The sequence below is a fragment of the Vanacampus margaritifer genome, chromosome 20, assembly GCF_051991255.1.
Source record: "Vanacampus margaritifer isolate UIUO_Vmar chromosome 20, RoL_Vmar_1.0, whole genome shotgun sequence".
Lineage (NCBI taxonomy): Eukaryota > Metazoa > Chordata > Actinopteri > Syngnathiformes > Syngnathidae > Vanacampus > Vanacampus margaritifer.
This window is the reverse complement of record NC_135451.1, coordinates 16,664,183-16,684,680: the sequence shown is the minus strand read 5'-3', so window position 1 is coordinate 16,684,680 and position 20,498 is coordinate 16,664,183. Positions and strand designations below refer to the sequence as shown.

Sequence of the window (20,498 nt, the reverse complement as noted above, 5' to 3'; positions counted from 1 at the left end):
ATGTTTGAGACGATACAAGTTCGCGAGATGCTCTAATATTTAACTAAAAGAGCACTGGTATGCAAAAGTAATGATGTAACCAAGCAAGTGAATGCTGAGGAGCCGGTGACCTCTGAACCTCGATGAACACATTTCAAGCCAACATCGTTTACTATCACTGATCAGTCCAAAACATACTCAGTCATGATGAATATTATGGCACTGCTTGTTTATTTCAGGACAGAAATGAGCAAAAAACGATGATTTGTTCATGATTAAAATGCTGATTTGAAAAAGAATCACTTTACAGTCGGACCACGTGATTCAAATATAAGACGTGAACGTGATCATTTGCTCACGTTTGCAGATTGACCACACATTCAATGCAAATCATTTGGAGGAAATCAAAGGACAACAAATACGATCCAAAAAATAGTTCACTGGTTCCATTCAAAAAAACAAAAAACAAAAACTCAAATTCATAGATTTGCTACACAACAAATGAAACATTTCCTGATTTCATTTATTGCGATTTTGGGTTGACCATTTGAAATGAAGCCGACAAATAAATGAAACTTTTCTCATGTTTGGGATGCACCTATCAATGTATATTATGCATACGTACGCTTATATTCAAGTTGTCATCTTGACGATTGAAAACAAAAGCTTTTATAGTTTGCTTCAGTCATGAAAGCAAACCACACGTTTTGTATTTTAGAAAGACGTTAAAAATGATCACAATGAATGCGCTTTTTGTTTGTGTGTGCGTGTGTAAAAACTGTACATCAGAAAAATAGGCGCGCGGCTCCTCCTCCTCCTCCTGCTAATCAGCGCTGAATGTGCTGCAGCGGGAAAAGTCTGGAGGGGAGGGCTTATTTGGGGCGGCGGGGTCGGAGGTCGCTAGATGTCCGAGGCTTTGTCTCTGTTGATGAAGAGCGTCTCCTGGCAGAAGGGGTTGACCAGGACCACGCTGCCCACGCCGTAGTCGCCGTTTGGGGGCAGGCAGCTGTCGTGCTCCTAAAACCAGCAAAGCAAATTCATTCATCCGGATTTTCAAAATAAAACCATGGAGCTCAAAACAATGCTTTACCTTATATCATGTTTTATTATATAATATAAGTTACTATCTCACGTCATTTAAATCAAATATTTTTTCTTAAATGCCTTAGTATACACTTTCATGATGTTTATTTTAAAATAAGCCACATAAATAAAAGCGATCCCTTCAGTCACGTTCCAACCCCCAAATGGGGCGTGCAGATGCTGCCATGCGAGGCTACAACCACTAGATGGCGATGTAACACACACATGCGAAATACACACGCCAAAGCACGACGAGAAGGTAAATGTGGACCAACTGAGCATGTTAGCATGATTCAATTCATTCATATTTGAAAAATTATACTTTAGTCACTACAACATGTAGAGACAAAAGTATTCAGACACATACATACAGTATATGTATAATAATAATAATTTGAATATTATTAATATAGTATATACAGTATATATTTTTTTAAATATGACTGCTTCACTCACAGGTAGTGAGCAGTGAAGAAAATAATGGCGAGTCCATGGGTCACTTTAAAAATTTTTTTTTTTTTAGTATTTTCTTCTCGACTTTTCACTGCCTGTCGTCATCCAAATGGTGACGGGTGAGAACATGAAAGCAAATGTGCTCATTCATCAGCAATTAGCAGCCAAAAGAATTCCAAAAATGGCTGATTGACAGCATCGGGACCAAATTCTGACATTAACAATGACAAATAACTTATCTTTGTCCATCCATCTTTGCCAGAAATGTTGTCATTCATCCTTTGGAATCAAGTCTTCCCTCATTATGCGGGTTGAGTTGAACTTTTTGGCGTGGCTGAATTCTCTTTTGCTATCGGCCACGTCAATATATTCCAAATGGAAAAAGCGCGCTAGCAAGCGACGACATTGACGACATTGACGCGATGACGCGCTGGCATCCCCGAGGCACGTTGATTGTCGGTTTGGCGAGCGTGCGTGCGTGCGTACCTCGCTCTCCAGCGTGTGGATCTCTCGGGGCAGCTCGACGGCGTGCCGGCTGAAGTAGTCCATGGTGATGGCGTTGTTCCAGTAGCTCAGGTTGTTCTCCTGGCTGGACGACTTCTTCCTGCGTCTCATGCAGCACACCGTCAGCAGCACGGCTGGCAAAAAAACGCAGTCATGAGGAGTTCATGTCAATGTGAGCAAAGGAGGCTCGCGGGGGATGGGTTCTGGGTTCGAATCCCGTTTCGGGTAATCGGCTTCCTCCCTTAAAATCACGCGCGTTAGCTTCATAGAAGACGAAATGGATCAAATTAAAAGTCTAAATAAAAACGGATTGAAAGAATATAATTCAAAAAATAAATTGAAATTGAAATTGAAAAAAATAAATATATATTTATATCCCTAAATAAATAAATAAGAGTAAAAATAAAAAAACGAGATACAAAAAATGCAAATAAATGTCAAAATAAATACAAAAATAAATATTTAATTTTAAAAATTAAATATCAATCAATAAATATTATCTATATATATATCTCACATTTATTTATTTCATGCTGCAGGTCGAAATGTTATTGAAATGAGGGGGCGGTCCTAAGCGTGTCTTGGGTTGGGCTCCGCTGTTATTCGACATTTATTTTTATATTTATTTTTGGAATCTCGTTTTTAATTTATTTATTTAAGGATATACTGTGCATATGTTTTTATTTCAATTTATCTTTTTTTTTTTAGATTTCATTTTTGAGTTATGTTTATATACTTTTTTTTATTATTATTTTTTTAACTTTCATTCATTTATTTATTTTTAATTTTGGCAGTTTGGGTCCTCCATATAGCCCAGTGCAAAATTTCACCAAGATGGCGTCAAAGCACTTTTTATGTCCCGGTATGGCACTACACGTGCACTAGGCTGTGCTATAGTCCCATCAGAAATCTGTGGAACCCCAGTTAAGACCCTGCAGCATTTTGATTGATATTTACAAATATTTTTCTCAATTATTTTCTCAACCTTGAAAGAAAAAAAATCCTCGAGCGATGTCTGCTTATGTCGAAATGAAACTCCTCAACTCACTTCCTTGCCACCAGATGGCGCCAAAGCAATACTTAAAAAAAAAAAAACGTGGTGACTTACAGCACGTGGAAACGGGCACGCTGATGGCCAGCACGATCCACACGATGTCCACGCGACTCAGGCAGACGGCCACGCGCGACGACGGCGACGACGAGTCCAGGCCGGGCCCCGAGCTGTTGTCGGCCCCCCAGGGGTCCCGCGTGGTAGCCGGTTCTTGCCTGTTCAGGAAGCTGCCACCGCCGTCCGTCCAGGCCGTCTCCGGGGCGGCGGACGTGCGCGCCGGCCGCGCCGGCCGCGCCCCGAAGGAGTCGCTGTCCGTGGCGTTGGGCCGGCGTGGCGGGAGCGTTACGGCCCCGGTGCCGTTGTTGCCGACGGTGTGATTGGTTGCGCCGCCGGTAGGACGGAGGCTGGGTTGTTGGGAAGCGGGTACGTCGGATGTTTGGTTGGGCGCCGCGGGGGTGACGGACTCCGCCGGCGCCAGCTGCTCTGTGGGGGGCTCGCTCATGTCGGTGGGCGCCTCCCTCAAGGTGATGGCGCGGCGGGCCGGGACTTCCCTGAGGGGCCCGCGCAGGTTGTAAGCTCGGGTGGAGTGAAGGATGACGTCGCCTTTGGGCGACCATTCGCCGCTGCTGGAGCCTTCCCGGTGCCAGTCCGGGCGGGGAGTGCCGAGGGTGGCGGTTGCCATGGTGACAGGGTCCTGTTGAGCGGCGGCGCGGCCGAGGCGAAGCCCGTGTGCGGATGACGCCAGTCCGACTGGCAGCGCGAGGAAGGCGACTACACCTGCAACAAACACATTACGTTCACATAACAGTTGTTTTCAGGAAACAATTTTTTTTTTTAACCATTTGCATTATGAGGAGATGATTTATGCATAAAAACATGTTTGCACAAAATGACAATGTGCTTGCTATTTATTTATTTTAGTAGAACTAGAGATTTGTCTCAAAGTTATTCACACAAATATATTTGGAATTTTCAGGTGTTTTTAAGATACATAAATATATCCGCGATTTCCACATGGTTGTTGATGAATTTATCATGAATTAAGGTCCGGTCCCCCCCAAAAAACAATTCAAGGCCAATTCCTTCTCCGTCCACGAGGGGGCAGTGTTACTGTGTCCATTGAACGGAACGAGCAGTCTCCCGTTTCTTGTTTAAAATTGGAATAATGAAAAACGGAAAATGAGCCATTATCTGACCTTCAATTGTGTGTTTATTTAATACAAGTCTGAAAACAAAATACCACCTTAATTAGTTTCCCTTGAGCTTGTTTTGCTTTCACCCGCAAGACACTGCTTTGGCTACCGTGGCTTAGCAGCGTAGAAGAAGAAAATTTAATAGTAGAAGAAGAACGTTTTCCTGTCAAGGCAGCGCAAGCTCCTTTTTTTTTTTTTAAATTTATTTACAAGAACAAATTGTCTGTACCAACACTTGTCTGAAACAGTATTCAGATTAATATTAATACTGTATTTGTGAATTATGAATTTAAAACGATTAACTCGTCTACCACATTGGGCAATGTTGCCCTCTGCTGGCGAGCAAAATGATCGTCACACGAGCAAACCTGGGAAATGTTTATGACGGGCAACATTTTAGAATGAGAAATGTGATTTGAGATACAAGTGTTTTGCGATACGATGAAACTTGTATGCCAAGCCACCATTTTACATTCCATGCACGTGCCCACGCGTGACCTTTTTTTTTGGGGGGGGGGGGGGTGTAGGGACTCTGGATTATTTTGTCACATTTTGTTGTGCGAGCTCTGCCGGCAGCGCTTCAATTCTTCCAAATGTCAAAGTGTTCTTGAGCACGTCACGATTTTTAGCTCACGCGAGTCCGCCCTTCAGGTTGAAGATGGACAGACGAGACATCTGCTTAATGCGCGTTCTTCCCTTTCATTTTCCTCCCCTTGTCGGACGCCACACGTCATTTTGTTGCTTTGCATTCACGACGCGGGTCCGCTTTTAATCGAGTGCGTTTAACGAGATTGCTTCATGAAGCGCACCCGCGAGGCCGTCACGAGACACCATTTCCACTTCCGGTTTGCATGTGGCACTGTGTTATACGCTATGATAACATTTTCCATCCATCTTGAGGCCCAGCGTGACATTTTTAAACTCGAACCGGAATCTCGCATCGGCTTCCACGTGACATGACAACTTTAAGACGGCCATTAGCATCCGTTGATCAACTATTGGATTTCCTTCGCTCTGACGAGACCTCCGCCAAGGTCACGTTAATACCGCTAAAGATTACAACATGGGGAAAAGTTGTCATCCTGTTACTGTAAAAAAAAAATAAAAATGAATGGAGACTTTTTTAAATAAATGTTTTATTTTTTTTACAAAAACTAGCAAAAGCCAGGAAATGGCTCATTTTCAGTCCGCATCTTATTTTTGGCTCTATTCTTTTAGAAATAAGAATAAAAAATAATTAAAATTGGTTGAAAAGTGCTGAATTCAGATCTTCATTTTGTATATATGGTAAATCATGCTGATTAAATTAAAAAAAAAGAATGTTAAATGACTAGAAAAGGTGCCTGAAATTGTATAAAGTTATCATTTTTCAACATCTTTGCTAAAAACTCACCTATTTGCTCTTTCTGTAAAGCTCTAAATGGCACAAGATGGGCAAAAAAAGAGATGGGATGAAAATAAAAAGAATGTGCTCACTCCATACAGTGAATGACAAAAAAATATTTTTGCATGTCCACATTGTATCAAAATGAACGCTAATGAACATGATATGGGTTGATGATGTAAAAAAATAAATAAAAATTCTGCAAGGCTCCTTGAAGCGTTAACAAAAATGTCTTGTTACGAAAGCAGCCCCGGTGTGAGGGTGCCGTGACTCATCACATCCAACATGTGCTCCTGGCTCACTATCTCCACTTTTCTTTGATCCTGAAGTAAAAGTATTTTATTATTCATTTCGACTATTCTACCAAGTGAGAGAATGCTGCCCCCTAGAGGTGTGGAGGTAAATCACGTGTTAAAAATACACGTCATGTTTGGCGCGTTGAGGCCCGCAGACAACAAAAACATTTTGCGTCCAGATAGCCTCCATCCTGTGGATGCTCTCGCTTGGGCGGCGACCGTTCAACAGATGTGAGCGCGCCGATAAAGAGAAGCACTTCCTGTTTGAATGCCCCGCTAATTGCTGCTTAGCAGCTTTGAAGAGCGCACCAAAAACAAACTTACACACAAAAAAAAAAAAAGTTGTGTGCTGTTGATTTAGCGATGGCAAGCAAACAGGAAGCAGTGACATTAAACAGGAAGTGCTCCGAATTCCGGAACAAACGCTAAAATGGGTCCATTAAAAGCCAGGCCCAAAATGTCTAAAAATAATAATAAAAAAATATTTTCTGTCTGTGATATATTTTGCTTAATATGGTTTTGACTCTCATCCGGTCGTCTTTTGTGCTTTTCCTCTGGCCCCACGCGCCCCCTCCGCACGCGCCCCCCCAGGTGGTGCACTCACTCAGCAGCTGGCAGCGCAGGACCTGCAGGCTGGTCTTCATGGTATCATGTGATCCGGGTCGTCCTCCACAGTGCTCATGGTTCTCTGCCAAAGACGAAAGACGACACGGTCGGTCAAATGAAACTCGCCGCTCACGTATCAACATCGCACTCAAGTTGAGGCCACCTTGCCCCCCCCCCCCACCCCCCCCCCCCAAAAAAAAAAGATTACACATGACAATGAATGTCAATAAGCCGTTTTGTGAAGTGGACAGTGAGCGCCTCACTTGTGCTCAACCGAGAAACAAAAGTGATCGTGCACAGCGGGGACGTGGCTGCTAATTATAAATCAGCTCATTCGTTAAGGGAGTTCTGCATTTCATGCTGATGGATGGTCTTTGGAATTTATGATTTTCATTATTATTATTATGAATAAGGCCAAACCAGTACGTAATTTTTGCGATTCTGATATTTGGCAGAATAAAATTCCGATCATTTACAAAATTTAGATAACGAACAAGAGTGTTGTGCTTGCAACAATAAAATATGAAATACAGTCAAAACATTTCACTTTTCTTTTTTACAATACTTTGTTCTTTACTATTAACTCATTCACTGGCAGTCATTTTCTCAGAAGCAACCCCCTTCGCTCCTGTTGCTTCACAGCCTTGTGTATGCTCTTGCATAAATTATTATTATTTTTTTAAACGTATAAATAAATTTTGGGGGGTGAAGGACAAAGTATTAAAGAACGTGTTTACACGTTTTTGGGTTTGAATGAGTTAAGTACAAAACTTTATTTTTCTATTTCTTAATAGAGGATATTATATTGGCTAATTAAATCGGCCAACTGATTAAAATGGTCAGGCCCTAATTAATGGCTTCATTTAAATAATCACTGAAAACGTTTGTCTAATATTGGTGTATAACTTTGTATTTTCTTCCATGGCGTCCTCCGAGGATGCTTTGGCAGCCTCGCAGACACACGCACACAAATTGTGGGATCGGACACCTGGAGTGATTATTTGTAGCTGGAGAGAACGTGTTTGGATGCAACACACACACTGACACCTCCCACTAGCGCCACAACTTTGCCTAGCGACAGAATTGTGTATGTGTGTGGCCTTTTTTTTAGGAAGGGGGGGGGGGGTGCAGTCAGATAACGAAGGTTTCGAGTGACAGCGCTCGTTAAATGTGGCGTCCTGTCATCGTAGGAAGTCTTTATGGTTTAAGGCGAGATTTGAAGAAGGGGGGGGGGGGAAGAGAGCGGCATGCGTCCAGGCGTCTGCTGTCACCATGGCAACCGAGCATCATGAAAATCACTTGAAAAGGGAACATGCCGGCGAGCATTTGAGTCAGGGTGATTTGGCCACACAGATATTTTTCAATGCAAATGTATTTTTTGCCAATATTATTTCTGTATTTTTCGGTTTTGTATTCTTAATATTTTTTTGTTAAATACATTTTTTTCAATAGTTATTTTAAATTAGATATTTTTGTATTATTCTATTAATTTCCACAATATTAATGTCTCATTTAAAATGAAATAATATTTTTGGGTGATTTTTTTCTTTTCTATTTTGTCTAATTTTTTTTAAATGTTTTGGTAACTACTATTGATTTTTTTTTAAATCAGATATCTTTTTTGTAAATTTTTCCATTATTATTGTCATTATTGGTACTTTTTGCACAAATATCTGCTGTTTTTCTAATATTTTTTGTATTTTCATCTTCCATGTATAAAATCAGCTACTTTTGTTGTTTTTGCTTCTTTCTAATTGTGTATTTTCTAGTCTAACGTGCTTGTGTTTTCAATTCAAAGTGCCTGAAAAACAAAATAAAAATGTCAAAGGCATGGCCAGACTTTTGCGTATGTTGTAAGCGCTCGCTTGCTTGCGGTGTGTCTCGTACCCGCATGGGAATGTTCAATCCTTTGCTAGTCAACATCGGCTTATTGTTACAAAAGCGGCCGATTAACCATCACCACTCGACGACCCTGTTATGAAACCAGATTTTATTTTTTTTTGCTTTTGTGTGAGTGGGAGAACACACACACACACACACACACACACACCGTGGCTTTCAAGACTATTTGGTGCAGTCGAACCACTTACATGACACAATATGACTTATGCTGAGTCACCGCATGTGTGCGTGTCGGCCATTAAAAGAACATTAGGCTCAGTCCCCAGTAGGGGAGCATCAGCATCACACCTCCACTCTTACATAACCGCTGACCGGACACTTCATTAGGCACACCCGCACCAGCCGGTCCGATCTGCGTTAGTGTTGGCGGCCATGATTGACGCAGATCGGATTGCCTTGACGTGACAATTGTCAACCCTAAAACATGAAAGTGTAAAAATAAAAAATAAAAAGTACAAATAAAAATTGAGAAAAAAAATCCGATTGGCATGACAACACATTGGGGCAGAATTATTTATTTTTTAAATCCACTATGTAAAGAAAATACAATGTTGCATTCAAACCAAACATGGCTCACGCCTCCCAAAACATACACAGTTTAATAACCTTGACTGCTAATACCGCTTAGCCACCGGCGGCCATCTTGCAACAAGAAGTTGTCAGTCATAGCGGCAACGTAAGATGGCTGCCCTCTGGCTCCCGCCGCGAAAGGCTATTATGTACGTCCTATTATATGTAATGGAGCAATTCCGCTTGTCCACGGTAAATTCAGACCTTGAGATGAGATTTCATGAGTTCATACGCGCGACACCTAATGTCGTGACTCCCTGTTTGAAGGGTGACCTCGTTACGGTCCCAATTTCCCGAGAGGGAGAAGATTTGGCGTGAAACGTTGCCGCCTGCTCCCTCATTGGAGCAGGCGGGCTGTAAAGGGCAAACATCAGGATGCAGCTCACTAGCCGCTAGCGTCTGAGTCGTAAATAACGTCCTCATCCTTGTCACGCTGTCTTCGTGTCAACACCCCCCCCCCAACCCCGTCCGCCCCCACCCCCGCAGACGACGGTATGATTTGGCGTGGCGCTACATGCGCGGGGGTGACACTGGCAACGACACTGGCAACGACAATAGCTCACAAGGTTAGCATAGTAGCATGCTTTTAGCAAGCACATGACTATTTTGTTGTTAGCCTACTAGCATAGTTGCCTATGTCCTCGTGAGTGAAAAAAGAAAAATAATCTATAATTTTTATATTTTTTAATGTCTCAAGAAAAAAGTGGAGTGTTTACATGATGTCATAATCTGATGCGATTTTTTTTTTCCCCGAGCCATAACTGACAGATTATCCTTAATTGTTAAAAATAAAGTCATCTTTTTTTGGTGACAAAAAAAAAGTCCAAATCGGTTCCGCCGCCCACTTTCAACTCGGCGTCGGCGCCATACTGACGGCCACATGACACCGCCGGTCAAAACGGAAAACGCCGACGTTGACGACGCAGCTGCGCAAGGCGGGCGCCATTGTTACCTTAACTTCCTGTTTTGGTTCCACTTTGAATCGCTCACTTCCAAATCGGTCTATTCTTGTCCCTACAAGTACAAACTACACCGTGTTCCCCATTGTGACCATTATTGATCTCCATGGCAACCGTTTCCAGGTATGTTCAACAAGGGTACAAAATCAGCACTTTTTTTTTTTTGTTGATCATAAAAAACAAATTCAGAGCGAGACAAGACCGCTTTTCATGCTCAGGTTGTGACATGCTGTGTGTTACCATGGCGACAAAGCCACACAATTTGCCTAACCTCAGCTATGCTAATTCCGTATTGACTCAAAGCAGGATGCCAATTCAACCAGTAAACGACTTACTATTGTTATTCCCGCTGGAGATTCAAACCCAGAACCTGTTGACTGCAAGGCAGATATGCAAGCCACTAGGGCACCGTGCTGCTTTTCACTTATTAATTCGATACAAATATGAAATTGGAACACGAGCGTAAGGAAGACATCCTGGTGAAAAATACAGTCAGGAAGCTCGGAGAAATTCTTGTTGGAGAACAATAGTGTGCGCGTGGAATTTACAGTTTCCTGTCAAAAGAAAAAATTCTCCAGCACAACAGTTGAGGACAGGAAGTTGAACATCAGCAACTGGCAGCTACTGGGAAGTCCAGGAAGTTCCTTCGTGAAGTGTTTTGCAACTGTTGTCAGCCTGGCCGGGACCCGCGTTTTCCTTTTGTTGCGAGTCGCAAAACACTTTTAACTCTTTGACTGCCAGACGTTTTCAGAAAAGGGATGCCGTGGGTGCCAGCCGATTTAAGCATTTTTGACTGATCTTTCAAGGTCCACAGAAAATTATGTGTTTGGACGATGGAAACACACATACTGCCAAATGAAAGATTAGACTCTCATCTTTCATCAGAAAAAAAAAGTTTGTTTCTACCTTATTCCGTTTTTCAGTAATCAACAATAGAAAATGGTTAGTTTCACCTCTGTTTTGAAACAAACGTCTTTTAACGTCTTTGGCACTCCTCCCTAGGATTTTACTAAACGTTATTTAACGTTTTTGGCAGTCAAAGAGTTAAAGATCACGGTGAAAAAAATAATAATAATTCAATGTGTTTTCCATTGAACATTTTTGTATTCCTTCACAACACTTGTTATTTTAGTTTTTTTCCTGATATTTTTGCAATTATTATTATTATTTTTGAAAAAAAATTTAGCCAACAATTTCGTTTTTTTTCCTGATATTTTTTGCAATTGTTAATGTAATATCTTAGTAGTCTTATTGTCTTATTTTGATATTTCCGCATTTTTTTTCTAAAACATTAGCAGGACGATGACTCAATAACATCAAAGCATATCTGTTTAGCGTCACCGCTTTTAGTGATAAAAGCACATAATTGACAGATCTAAAAAAAAACAAAAACAAAGCGACCGACGGGTGCTGCAGCCAAACAAGCCACTGAGTGGTTTTGCAGGTCCGATCCCCCCCCAGCCCCCACCGCGACGAGGACGCGTGGCTCGGCTTGGCGTAACCGTGGACTTAACGGCGGCTAATTGAGTGGCGCGAGTGTGATGCAAGAGGATCAGCGCGGATCACTCGGCCCTAAGCCCTCCTGCCGGCCGCCACGTCTTCTGGCGTCATTAGCAAACATTGCTAACTTTGGAATGATTCATATTTGCTGAGGAAACGCCCCCCCCCATCCCCCCCCTCATCATTCCCAAGCAATTTAGGGCGACCTCTAAACAGACTAATTAGCAAATGGCTTAGAAGATGAGATCACTCGCAATTCCAATGTTTTGATGTTATCAGACCCCTCCCGCCAGTTATGAAACTTGGCTGACATGCTCCGCCCACACGCATTAACAAGATCTCCAATGTTTTGCAATTTAGCATCGCACTTGCGTCTGTTAAGCTAGCTACGCATTCTTCAAATGTGGCAGCAGAAATTCAAAAATCCTATAAGCTGCGTCCAAAACAAAATGGCCGACTTCCCGTGTCTTTTCGGACATGGCTTCTTGAGACTTATTTGTGATAGACTTGCACACCAAAATTTAAGTTGTTACACAAAACCAGTTTCAGGGGCTGAATTTCCCTTAGAAGTTCTGAAAATGTCCAAAATCAGCCAAAAAACGTCTAATTCGAATCACCCTCAAAATGGCAGACGTCCTGCAATCTTTCACAGGGGGCTTCTTGAGACTTTTTTTTGGGGGGGGGGGGGATCTTCTCATGACAGACATGCCAACCAAATTTAATGTCACCAAGTGAATTTGTGACACATTTATGTGTCCAAACGAGCCAAGCAATTGGATACTCCAGAACAAAATGGCCGACTTCCCGTGTCTTTTCAGACATGGCTTCTCGAGGCTTATTCGTGGGTCCGCTCATGATAGACGCGCCTACCAAAATTCCTTGCCACTCAGTGAAACTGGCTCAAAGAGCTGAATTTTCAGAGCGTCACGGTAACTCATTTCTGAGCTGTCGCGTCATCTGCATATTTCGCGGCGTCAAAATGACGTCCACCTCCAGAGAGCGAGCATCCACTTAGCGCCGCCGTGCGCCGTTCAGGGATAAAAAGCGAGACAAAACCAAGGTCGATAGAAAAGCGGCGGCCTGTTTGTGAGCGTCACGGTTAAATGTCAAGCGCGGGGAGGCCCCCCGCGAGGGACGCAGAGATGGCGGCGGGCGTGCGCGCGCGATGTCGAGACAAAAAAGATGAGTGGCGAGATCTATTATTAGTGAAAGATGCCCTGGAGGGGGTGGGAAAGAAGTGCAGCAGCAGTTTTCTCTCTCTCTCATTCGTTTTGTTTTGAAAACATTCAGCCATGATCATACACGCCACATACTGTACGTTTCAAAATACATGGCAGGCCACTTCATTAGGCACACCTGCACAAGGCGATTCAGAGAAATGCTCGCTAATAGTCTGATGACTCCAACGTACCCCGCCGGGTATTCTTCACTCATTTTTGATACTGTATATAAACACGTCATCGGGTACATGTGTACCATCTTCCTATACATGCCTGGTCTCCAAAATGTGACTTAAACACCCAACGTAAACTTTAAACACCGGACTCACAAAAGTCAACATGATGACTTCAACTCCCAGCTCTTCACTTGTTTATGATGCTGTATATACGGCATGCACCCTAAAAGTACTAACATTCATTGAACAATATATTTGTTGCCGTTTGTAATATTCTGGTTATATGACAAAGATGACGCCACGACGGAAAAATCTCCACACGTCTGTTCCCAATCAAAAGCCAGACATCTCTGGGTCTTTCGTGTTCAGCATCCTCGTAACCCCGCCCCCTCCTCCTCCTCCGCGCAGCCCGGATGACGCTGCTGTCGCCGTGGCGACGCAGCAGCATCCGCAATGGAGAGCGTGCCGTAGCAAGATTACCCCCCGACGTCGCTCCCGGCCAGCTCGATGTGCCCCCGAACGGCTTTTTAATCTACATTAATGAAGATTGTTTCACACCTTCCACAGTCTGTAATAAAGCGTGAGTGCGCTCTAATTGGGAGCCCAAATAGAGAATGCCAAATTCCCAGCAGTCCCAAATGCAGCATGAGTCTACAAAAAAAAGCTATTGATTATTTGCCACGATTTTTTTTTTTAAGTGGGTGTACAGTGATTATTTGTGAAAAGAAGCCTTCATTTACATATTTTACTTTCAATAAGCTAACATTATAGTGTGCTAGCTGAGGTTCCTAAATGTGTTACTGTTACTACAAACCTGCCACTGAGAAACTTGAATTACGGAATTGTTAAACATATAATATAATATATAAACACAAGTTAATGAAGGGGGGGGGGGGGACTAATGTTGGAAATGTGGCCATAATTTACATCTTTTCTGTCCATAAGATAACTTCAGCAAGCTAGGTTGATTATGCTAGCTAGTAGCTAGCATAACATTTACCCCTGAAAACTTCAATGATAGAACAAAACAAAAAAAAAGGAGAAATAGATGAAGATATATACAAATATATGCTGTTAATGAAGGGTGGGAATCTTTTCTGTTGAAACGATAACGTTAACAGTAGCACGGTAGCTGAGGTTGCTACGTGTGTAATCATACAGCTAAAGTGAAACGATAGAACAAAAAAAGCTGAAAATATTATTGTATTTCTTTTTTTAATTTTATATTTATTATTATTGTAGTTGTTAACGAAGGTTGGTTGATGTGTAAATTTACGCAATGTCGCTAGCATTAGCATGCTAGCTGAGGTCATTAAATATGTTAGCGTCAAACTTGTCCCTGAACACCTTGAAATAAATTTAAAAAAAAAAATCTGTACAGTAAAGGGTTCCTAATGAAGAGTAGGTGTTCATGTTTTCAAAAAAAATGAAGCATTGATTGACATCTTTTCAATTGACAAGCTAATATTAGCTTAGTTGATTCACCGAATAAAACATTGTGGTGTAAAGAGTGTTATTAAAGAGTGGGTAAAAAAAAGACATCATTTATGACTAAGCCATGTGGATCGCTTCCAGCCAGCTCAACAATGACACTGACAGTTCGTTCGCTCCTCGCAGATCCCCAGTGTGGAGGTGGTCCTCAATCACAAAGCATATGGCAGCACTTTCATCTGCGGCTTCGATCACATCAGGCTGGCACCGAGACAGCGTTTGATTTCAACGCTTTGGGAATCCATCAAAGCTCTAACGAGAATTATCCGCACGGAACAAGTTGCCAAGGAAACAAGAGAGTTGGAGGTTGATGTTAATCCCCATGCGAGGTGAAACCGCAGTTATTATGTGGACGCCCGCACTCTCACCTCATCACTTCACAGTCGGGGTAAAATGCGCCCCCCCAACCAAGGAGGACTCCTTCACCTCTCGCCAGCAGGTCCTCTCATAATCCCATTAGAGGCGCTCATGTGTGCCGCTTTAAGAAGAGGCCAGCCGTATCCTGGGAATGCCCACATGGACGATGACACCTCACACAGACCATTAACTAAAACGTGCTTCAGGTACTTGCACTTCCTGGAAGTGCAAAGTGAGGAGCTGAAGACTCTCAAAAGTACAAACACCCCAAAGCAGTGTCGTCTTTTTGCTGCCATGAATTAGTCCAGAATTTAACTACCGGTAACTGCTTCATTTTCCAGTTATAAATCCCCACTCTTCAATCAATAAGAACCTTCATTACACATTTTTTTGGGGGGGGGGGGGGGGGGTTCTATATTTCATCTTTTCAGGGGCACGTTTTTTAAGACACACGCTAATGTTAGCTTAAGACAAATAAGACGCGAATCAAGGCTTATGTTATAAACACCCATTTTTCATTAATATCATTCAACCTACAATTTTTGTTTGACAATTGAAGCTACCCTAGAGCCGATTTGACTTAAGTCGCTAACAAAACCTCAGCTAGCATGCTAGCGTTAGCTTATCAACAGAAAAACGTGTCAATTAAAGCTTTAACATTAGACAACCACTCTTGAAACGCACTTAAAACAGTTTATTTGATATTCTTTTCTTCTATAATTCACATTTCTCAGGGGTTAGGTTTTACGCTACGACACTGAGCAACCTCAGCTAGTACGCTAATGTTAGCATGTGAACAAAAAAGCTGTTCATTTTCTGAGTTCCAAAATAAAGATGGAGATGCTGCTCTGTTTGAGAACATGCCCGTATTTGGACTTCCTGTTGGTGAAATGCTAAACGTCATGTGGGGCAAGGGGGCTAATCCCGACATGGACAAGGAATCGGTGAACATTTTCGAGAGTTAACTGTACTCAAATGCTCTCTGGAGCAAAAAAAAAGAAAAAGAAAGAGAGACCTTACACAACACCGTCGCGGTGGATTAGATCAACCAAATGGGTCCTTTTGCCCCCGGTGGCACCTGGGGGTGCGTGTCAGCGGGTGGGGGCGCACATCGCAGTGGCACGGCTGCAGCAAAAGAATGCCAGGAATTCCCCACTGGTAATCACGTCGCCCTCATGCTCAGACGGTCACCCTCGCTCTTATCTCCCGCCTGACACCCCCCATGAGTAATCATTAGAACGCCGAGTTATTCATTACCGTCGACTCTTCCTGTGGCCTCCGTTTCGAGACTAAACGTACGACACAAGACAATAAGGCATACTCGACAAACTAAAGAATAGCCATTGTACTCACGTAGTCCTTGGGTTCCACATTTGTTTGCTACGTAGCGGAATTACCAACAAGCTACAGCTGTTCACTTTTAAAGTCCAAATATGGCAATTAGTAAATATTTGTGATGAATGCACCCGTGCCCAAATGATTATAGTTGCCTAAATTAACTTATTTGCTCCCAAAATGTATAAATACATTCTATTTTAAATATTGCCGTACTCCCAAAGACGTATTTATACGTTTTTTTTTAAATGTGTTAGAGCATACAGAAGGCTTTGATGCAGCCTCTCAACTGAAGAGAGTGCTTGAAGCAATGGTAGTTATTACAGAACCAGCCAGCAGGTGGCAGCAGAGTATAAGAGCTCAACAAGGGCCAAGGCTTTTTCCACCAGCGTTTAAAACAGATTTGTGAATAATGATGAAACTTAGCTATATTCTAATGCTAATTGCTGCAAAACGGAAACAGATAGAAATATACTTTTTTTTCCCTGATGGAAGAAGAGACTCTGATCTTTCTTTTGGTAGGTTTCATGTTTTCATAGCAATAGAACACAATATTCTGTGGGCCTTGCAAAATCAGTCCAAATCCAGTATAACAGCCGGGAGCGAACGGGGGTTGCTTCAGTGAAAACGGCTGCGAGTGAAAGAGTTAATAGTTTAAAACTCTAAATATACCCCAAACTACAATTTGATGTGCTTTACTGTACATCTAGTAACTTGGTCTACTACAGTAGCGGATTTATGTATAAACATGGTTCGAGTCCATGTGCACTGGGGCCCAATGGTGCAGCAACCAACCACATCCAGCAGACAAGGAAAATGTTCATCCATAGTTTGCCTTTTTTTTTTTTTTTTTTTAGATTGGTGCGAGCTAGTTATTCCTTTGTAAAATGACGAAGCGGAGTTAATTTGGTCTTTTTTTTTTTTTTTTTTAAGAAAAGGAACATAAGTGACAAACCATTCCACGTACAATTGAGGTGAAAGTGATCCCAAAAGCGTTTGGAGTGTTTGTGCTCAAAGAGCGTTAAAGAAATGCCACGGGTGGGCTTTGCTGGCCGCGAGATCCTGTTTGGATCCTGCTCAGGCTTTGCTGTGTTGTCAGCCGGGAGAGAACGGCGGCGCAAAGTCCACGGCGGGGGCTGCATTCCACCTCACCGTGTACCACCCTCTACCAGCCAAGTTGCCTAGTAAAACCTTTCGCAGGCACTTTCCCTAATACTTTCCCATCAGAGCCCCCCCCCACACCACAACACCCCCCACCCCCAACTCTTGCCCCATCCACCGTTTCCTGTCATAGGTTTGTCCAGGCGGGATGGGACAGCTGATAGTTTCCGGGCGTTTTTCAGACTTTTCCGGACTGCCGATAAGAGTCTAACGATGCCGTTAGTTCTTCCTAACATGGACGTCGGGTCGGCCAATGGGGAGAAACTCGAGGAGATACTTTGGAACATTTAATGGGAAGCAAAACGTCTCGATAAAGACCAGACAATCGTTTGCCGGCGACGATAACGGTAATAACGTGTAATCTCTGAGACGTCAGAGGAGAAACGCATCAAAGCGTACTGCCGCTGGCCAGAGAAAAGCGAAACGAGAAAACGTGTTTTTGTTGCGCTTTGGATAATAATAAACAAGCAAAAAATATTATTATTTAAAGATCTATGTTTTTTATTACAGGTTAATTGTCATATAACAAAATGAAGAAAAAGAAAAAAAAATACATTTGGAAATGCATGCTTTCCCCCCCGTTGAGTTTTAGTTTAGCAATTATAATTTAATAATTTAATACATTTTAATGATTAAAATGTTATTAACATTTTTGTGGGGGGATCTAACTCCCTTTTTTTTTATGGAAAACAATAATTTGCTTGATTTATTCCAGAATTTAGGTTTGAAAATTAAAAAAAAAAAATATATATATATATATATATATATATATATATATATATATATTATTTTTTTTTTTTTAAATAATTTTCAACTCTACATAGATTTTTGTGTGTGGTTATTTTCAGGCCAGCCCAGTCCTTAAAGCAGGGGTTCACTGTACTAAATTATTTTAATTAAAAAAAATTATAATTTAAAGGAAGGATTTTCTTGTGAAGTGTTATTCCGCTATTTTTACTGACACTATTGTTTCAGGTATTTTTTGCAAGTATAGCATTGAAGTAGCAGTTTTGCAATGGTGACAACATACTGTAGTCCATTATGAATGCAAGGGTGGCAAAAAGCGTCATGTTGGCTGCTTCACTTTGATAATGAAAACAAACAACTGCAAAAAAAAAGGAAACACGCATCCTCATTAGCGATGTCCATTTTGTTGCAAAGCTCGCTAATACCCACCCCAGCATGGCAAATCGCCCTGAGGACGATGTCCGCTCCAGATGTCATTGCCCCCGCCGACCCCCCACCCCCCTGCACACACGGCACTACTGGAGGTGGGGGTGGAGGGATTGTCCGACAGAACAAAGGAGGCTGGAGGTGAGGGAGCGCGGCGGGCAAGCGGGGGGAGGCGAGCAAACATTCCGGCCACGACGGCGAGGTCTGGCCAACAGGTTGAATCGGGACTTGAACACAAGTTTGGCGTGCCGCGTTTGCCTTTCACAGAGTTCCTGCGATTATCTGCATTGACGCCCGACTCCTTGCCAAGATTGACATCTTTCCCGCTCTTGGCAAACTTTTGCTTTGTGTCCGCGAGGGAGCCCAAAGCAGGGACTAAAATGAACACCTGATGCCACGTTGAATGCAAACATCATCAAAGCACAACTCTAGTTCAACTTCAACGATTTGGAACCCTTCAGTGGCTCTCCTTGCCCACATGCCAGGGCATCATAGTACCCTACTTCCTTCACTTCACCCGAGCAGCCACATGTCCGAAACTTGCTCATAACTCCAATTTTGGCTATGTGTGGCATGCGTTTTTGTTTATATTTGCCCTGCCATTGACTGACGACCAGTCATGTATGTATGTAAAATATATGCCATGTCTCAATAAAGAATGGGAATATCGCCCTCGGAGGAATAAAAACGTAAAAGGCCACCTGATAGGAAACAAGTAGGCTTGCTTATAATATACCACACATATTCCTACAGTTTAATAGTATTTGCACTAGTAGCACTACACCGCTCCTACTGCACTAATCAGGCTGTATATTTTCAAGTCATCCTTCCCCCACAATCTGCTGTCTTTATTACCGTCTGCATGTCTGGCGGAGGCAAAAAAAAAGCCGCCCCACGCGTCCATAATAAAAGTGCGTCCAGTTAATGAACTCCGATTTAATTGAACGTCACGTCATAAGAGGCATGAATGAGAGTCTGGCTAATGTGTTGAAAATGATGCAGTCGCGTGATATCGAGCTGGCAAATCGATACACCTGATCGATACGCGCGGCAGTAAATAAACAGCACTCCACTCACCTATGACGGCGTTGGTAGCGTCGGCGTATGCGAGCCCGATCGCGAGGCGAGCTAGCGGGCGGCGAGTCGCACTTCACCGCGTCGAGGCGCACATGGTCCGGTCCGGCCCGGCTAGGCTTGGAAGTGTCGCGCGCGTGCACCCGCTCCGGCCGGGTGAGGTGAAGAAGAGGAGGTGAAGAAGAGGAGGCGCTCGCTCGCTGTTCCAACACTCCGGCCGCGGGGCTGCGATGCGCAAGGCGGTGCCAGCTGACTGAGACTGAAGGACCCCCCCCCGGTCGGACCTCTCCGTCAGTGGCCGGTGACGGAACTCTGTTCCCCGCCTGTGACGCAGCTCTCTCTCCGCCTCCAACCGGGCCGTCCGTCGGGGTTTGGTCGCCCCGGTGCCACCCACCGAGAGTGAGTGAGTGAGGGAGGACCTAGAAGCGTGAAGACGGGGAGGGAATGTTAATGAGGGACGCTGGGGGGGGGGGGGGGGGATGCTGCAGTCGTTGGAGTTGCGGTGGCGACACGGCGGAAGGAACGCTGTTACAGCGGGGCCGTCAACTAAGCACCTGCTTAGGGTGAAAGCAAGCGCACCCCCAAGATCAATTCACGGACGACCCCGGTATTCGCGGGGGATAGGTGTCGAATCGGCCACGAATAACAAAAATCAGCATATAATTAACGTCCTTATAAATGCCCCCCCAACAATTTCATTTCCATGATGAAAAGACAATTTGTCATACAAATTAAACTATTCATGTGCAGTGTGCAGGTATACATTTACACTGTAGTATCTGTGGTGTTGAGCGTGTGTGTGTGTATGAGAGTCCTGGTAGTGGAAGTCAGCGAATGACCAACATTAGCCATGTTGGTGTTGAGTGACGGCGTCAGCTGTGGAAAAGCAACAGGTTGTTTGTGTTCATTTTGCTGCCTTTGTTCATTAAAGCCACTGAAATGTGAACCAGCGGTGTCGATCCTTGACCACAAGTGGCGGATTCATTCAATTATTCAAACTAGCAGTAGGAGGCTATGAAATAGACTAACAA

General features: G+C 43.2%; 1 protein-coding gene across 2 annotated transcripts; it reads right to left on the bottom strand.

Moving 5' to 3' along the window:
- Positions 1–187: 187 nt before the first annotated feature.
- tmem108 (transmembrane protein 108) lies at positions 188–19,820 on the bottom strand. Of its 2 annotated transcripts, XM_077554449.1 has the most exons (5): positions 19,471–19,820; positions 6,548–6,631; positions 3,128–3,847; positions 2,002–2,153; positions 188–996 (listed from the first exon to the last, which is right to left on the bottom strand). In XM_077554449.1, exons 2-5 carry the CDS (start codon positions 6,585–6,587, stop codon positions 880–882), a joined length of 1,029 nt encoding a protein of 342 aa, XP_077410575.1. In that variant the 5' UTR covers positions 6,588–6,631; positions 19,471–19,820; the 3' UTR covers positions 188–879. The 2 variants fall into 2 exon arrangements, with proteins under 2 accessions (XP_077410575.1, XP_077410576.1); XM_077554450.1 differs by lacking the exons at positions 6,548–6,631; positions 19,471–19,820 and adding an exon at positions 4,314–4,412.
- Positions 19,821–20,498: the final 678 nt, after the last annotated feature.

Excerpts from the sequence above, each read along its gene's own strand:
- tmem108 (XM_077554449.1), bottom strand. The coding sequence starts at position 6,587 with ATGAAGACCAGCCTGCAGGTCCTGCGCTGCCAGCTGCTGA. Across the intron at positions 2,154-3,127 it reads CGTGCCCGTTTCCACGTGCT|CCGTGCTGCTGACGGTGTGC; the intron begins GTAAGTCACCAC and ends TTTTTTTGCCAG. Across the intron at positions 997-2,001 it reads TCCACACGCTGGAGAGCGAG|GAGCACGACAGCTGCCTGCC; the intron begins GTACGCACGCAC and ends TGCTGGTTTTAG.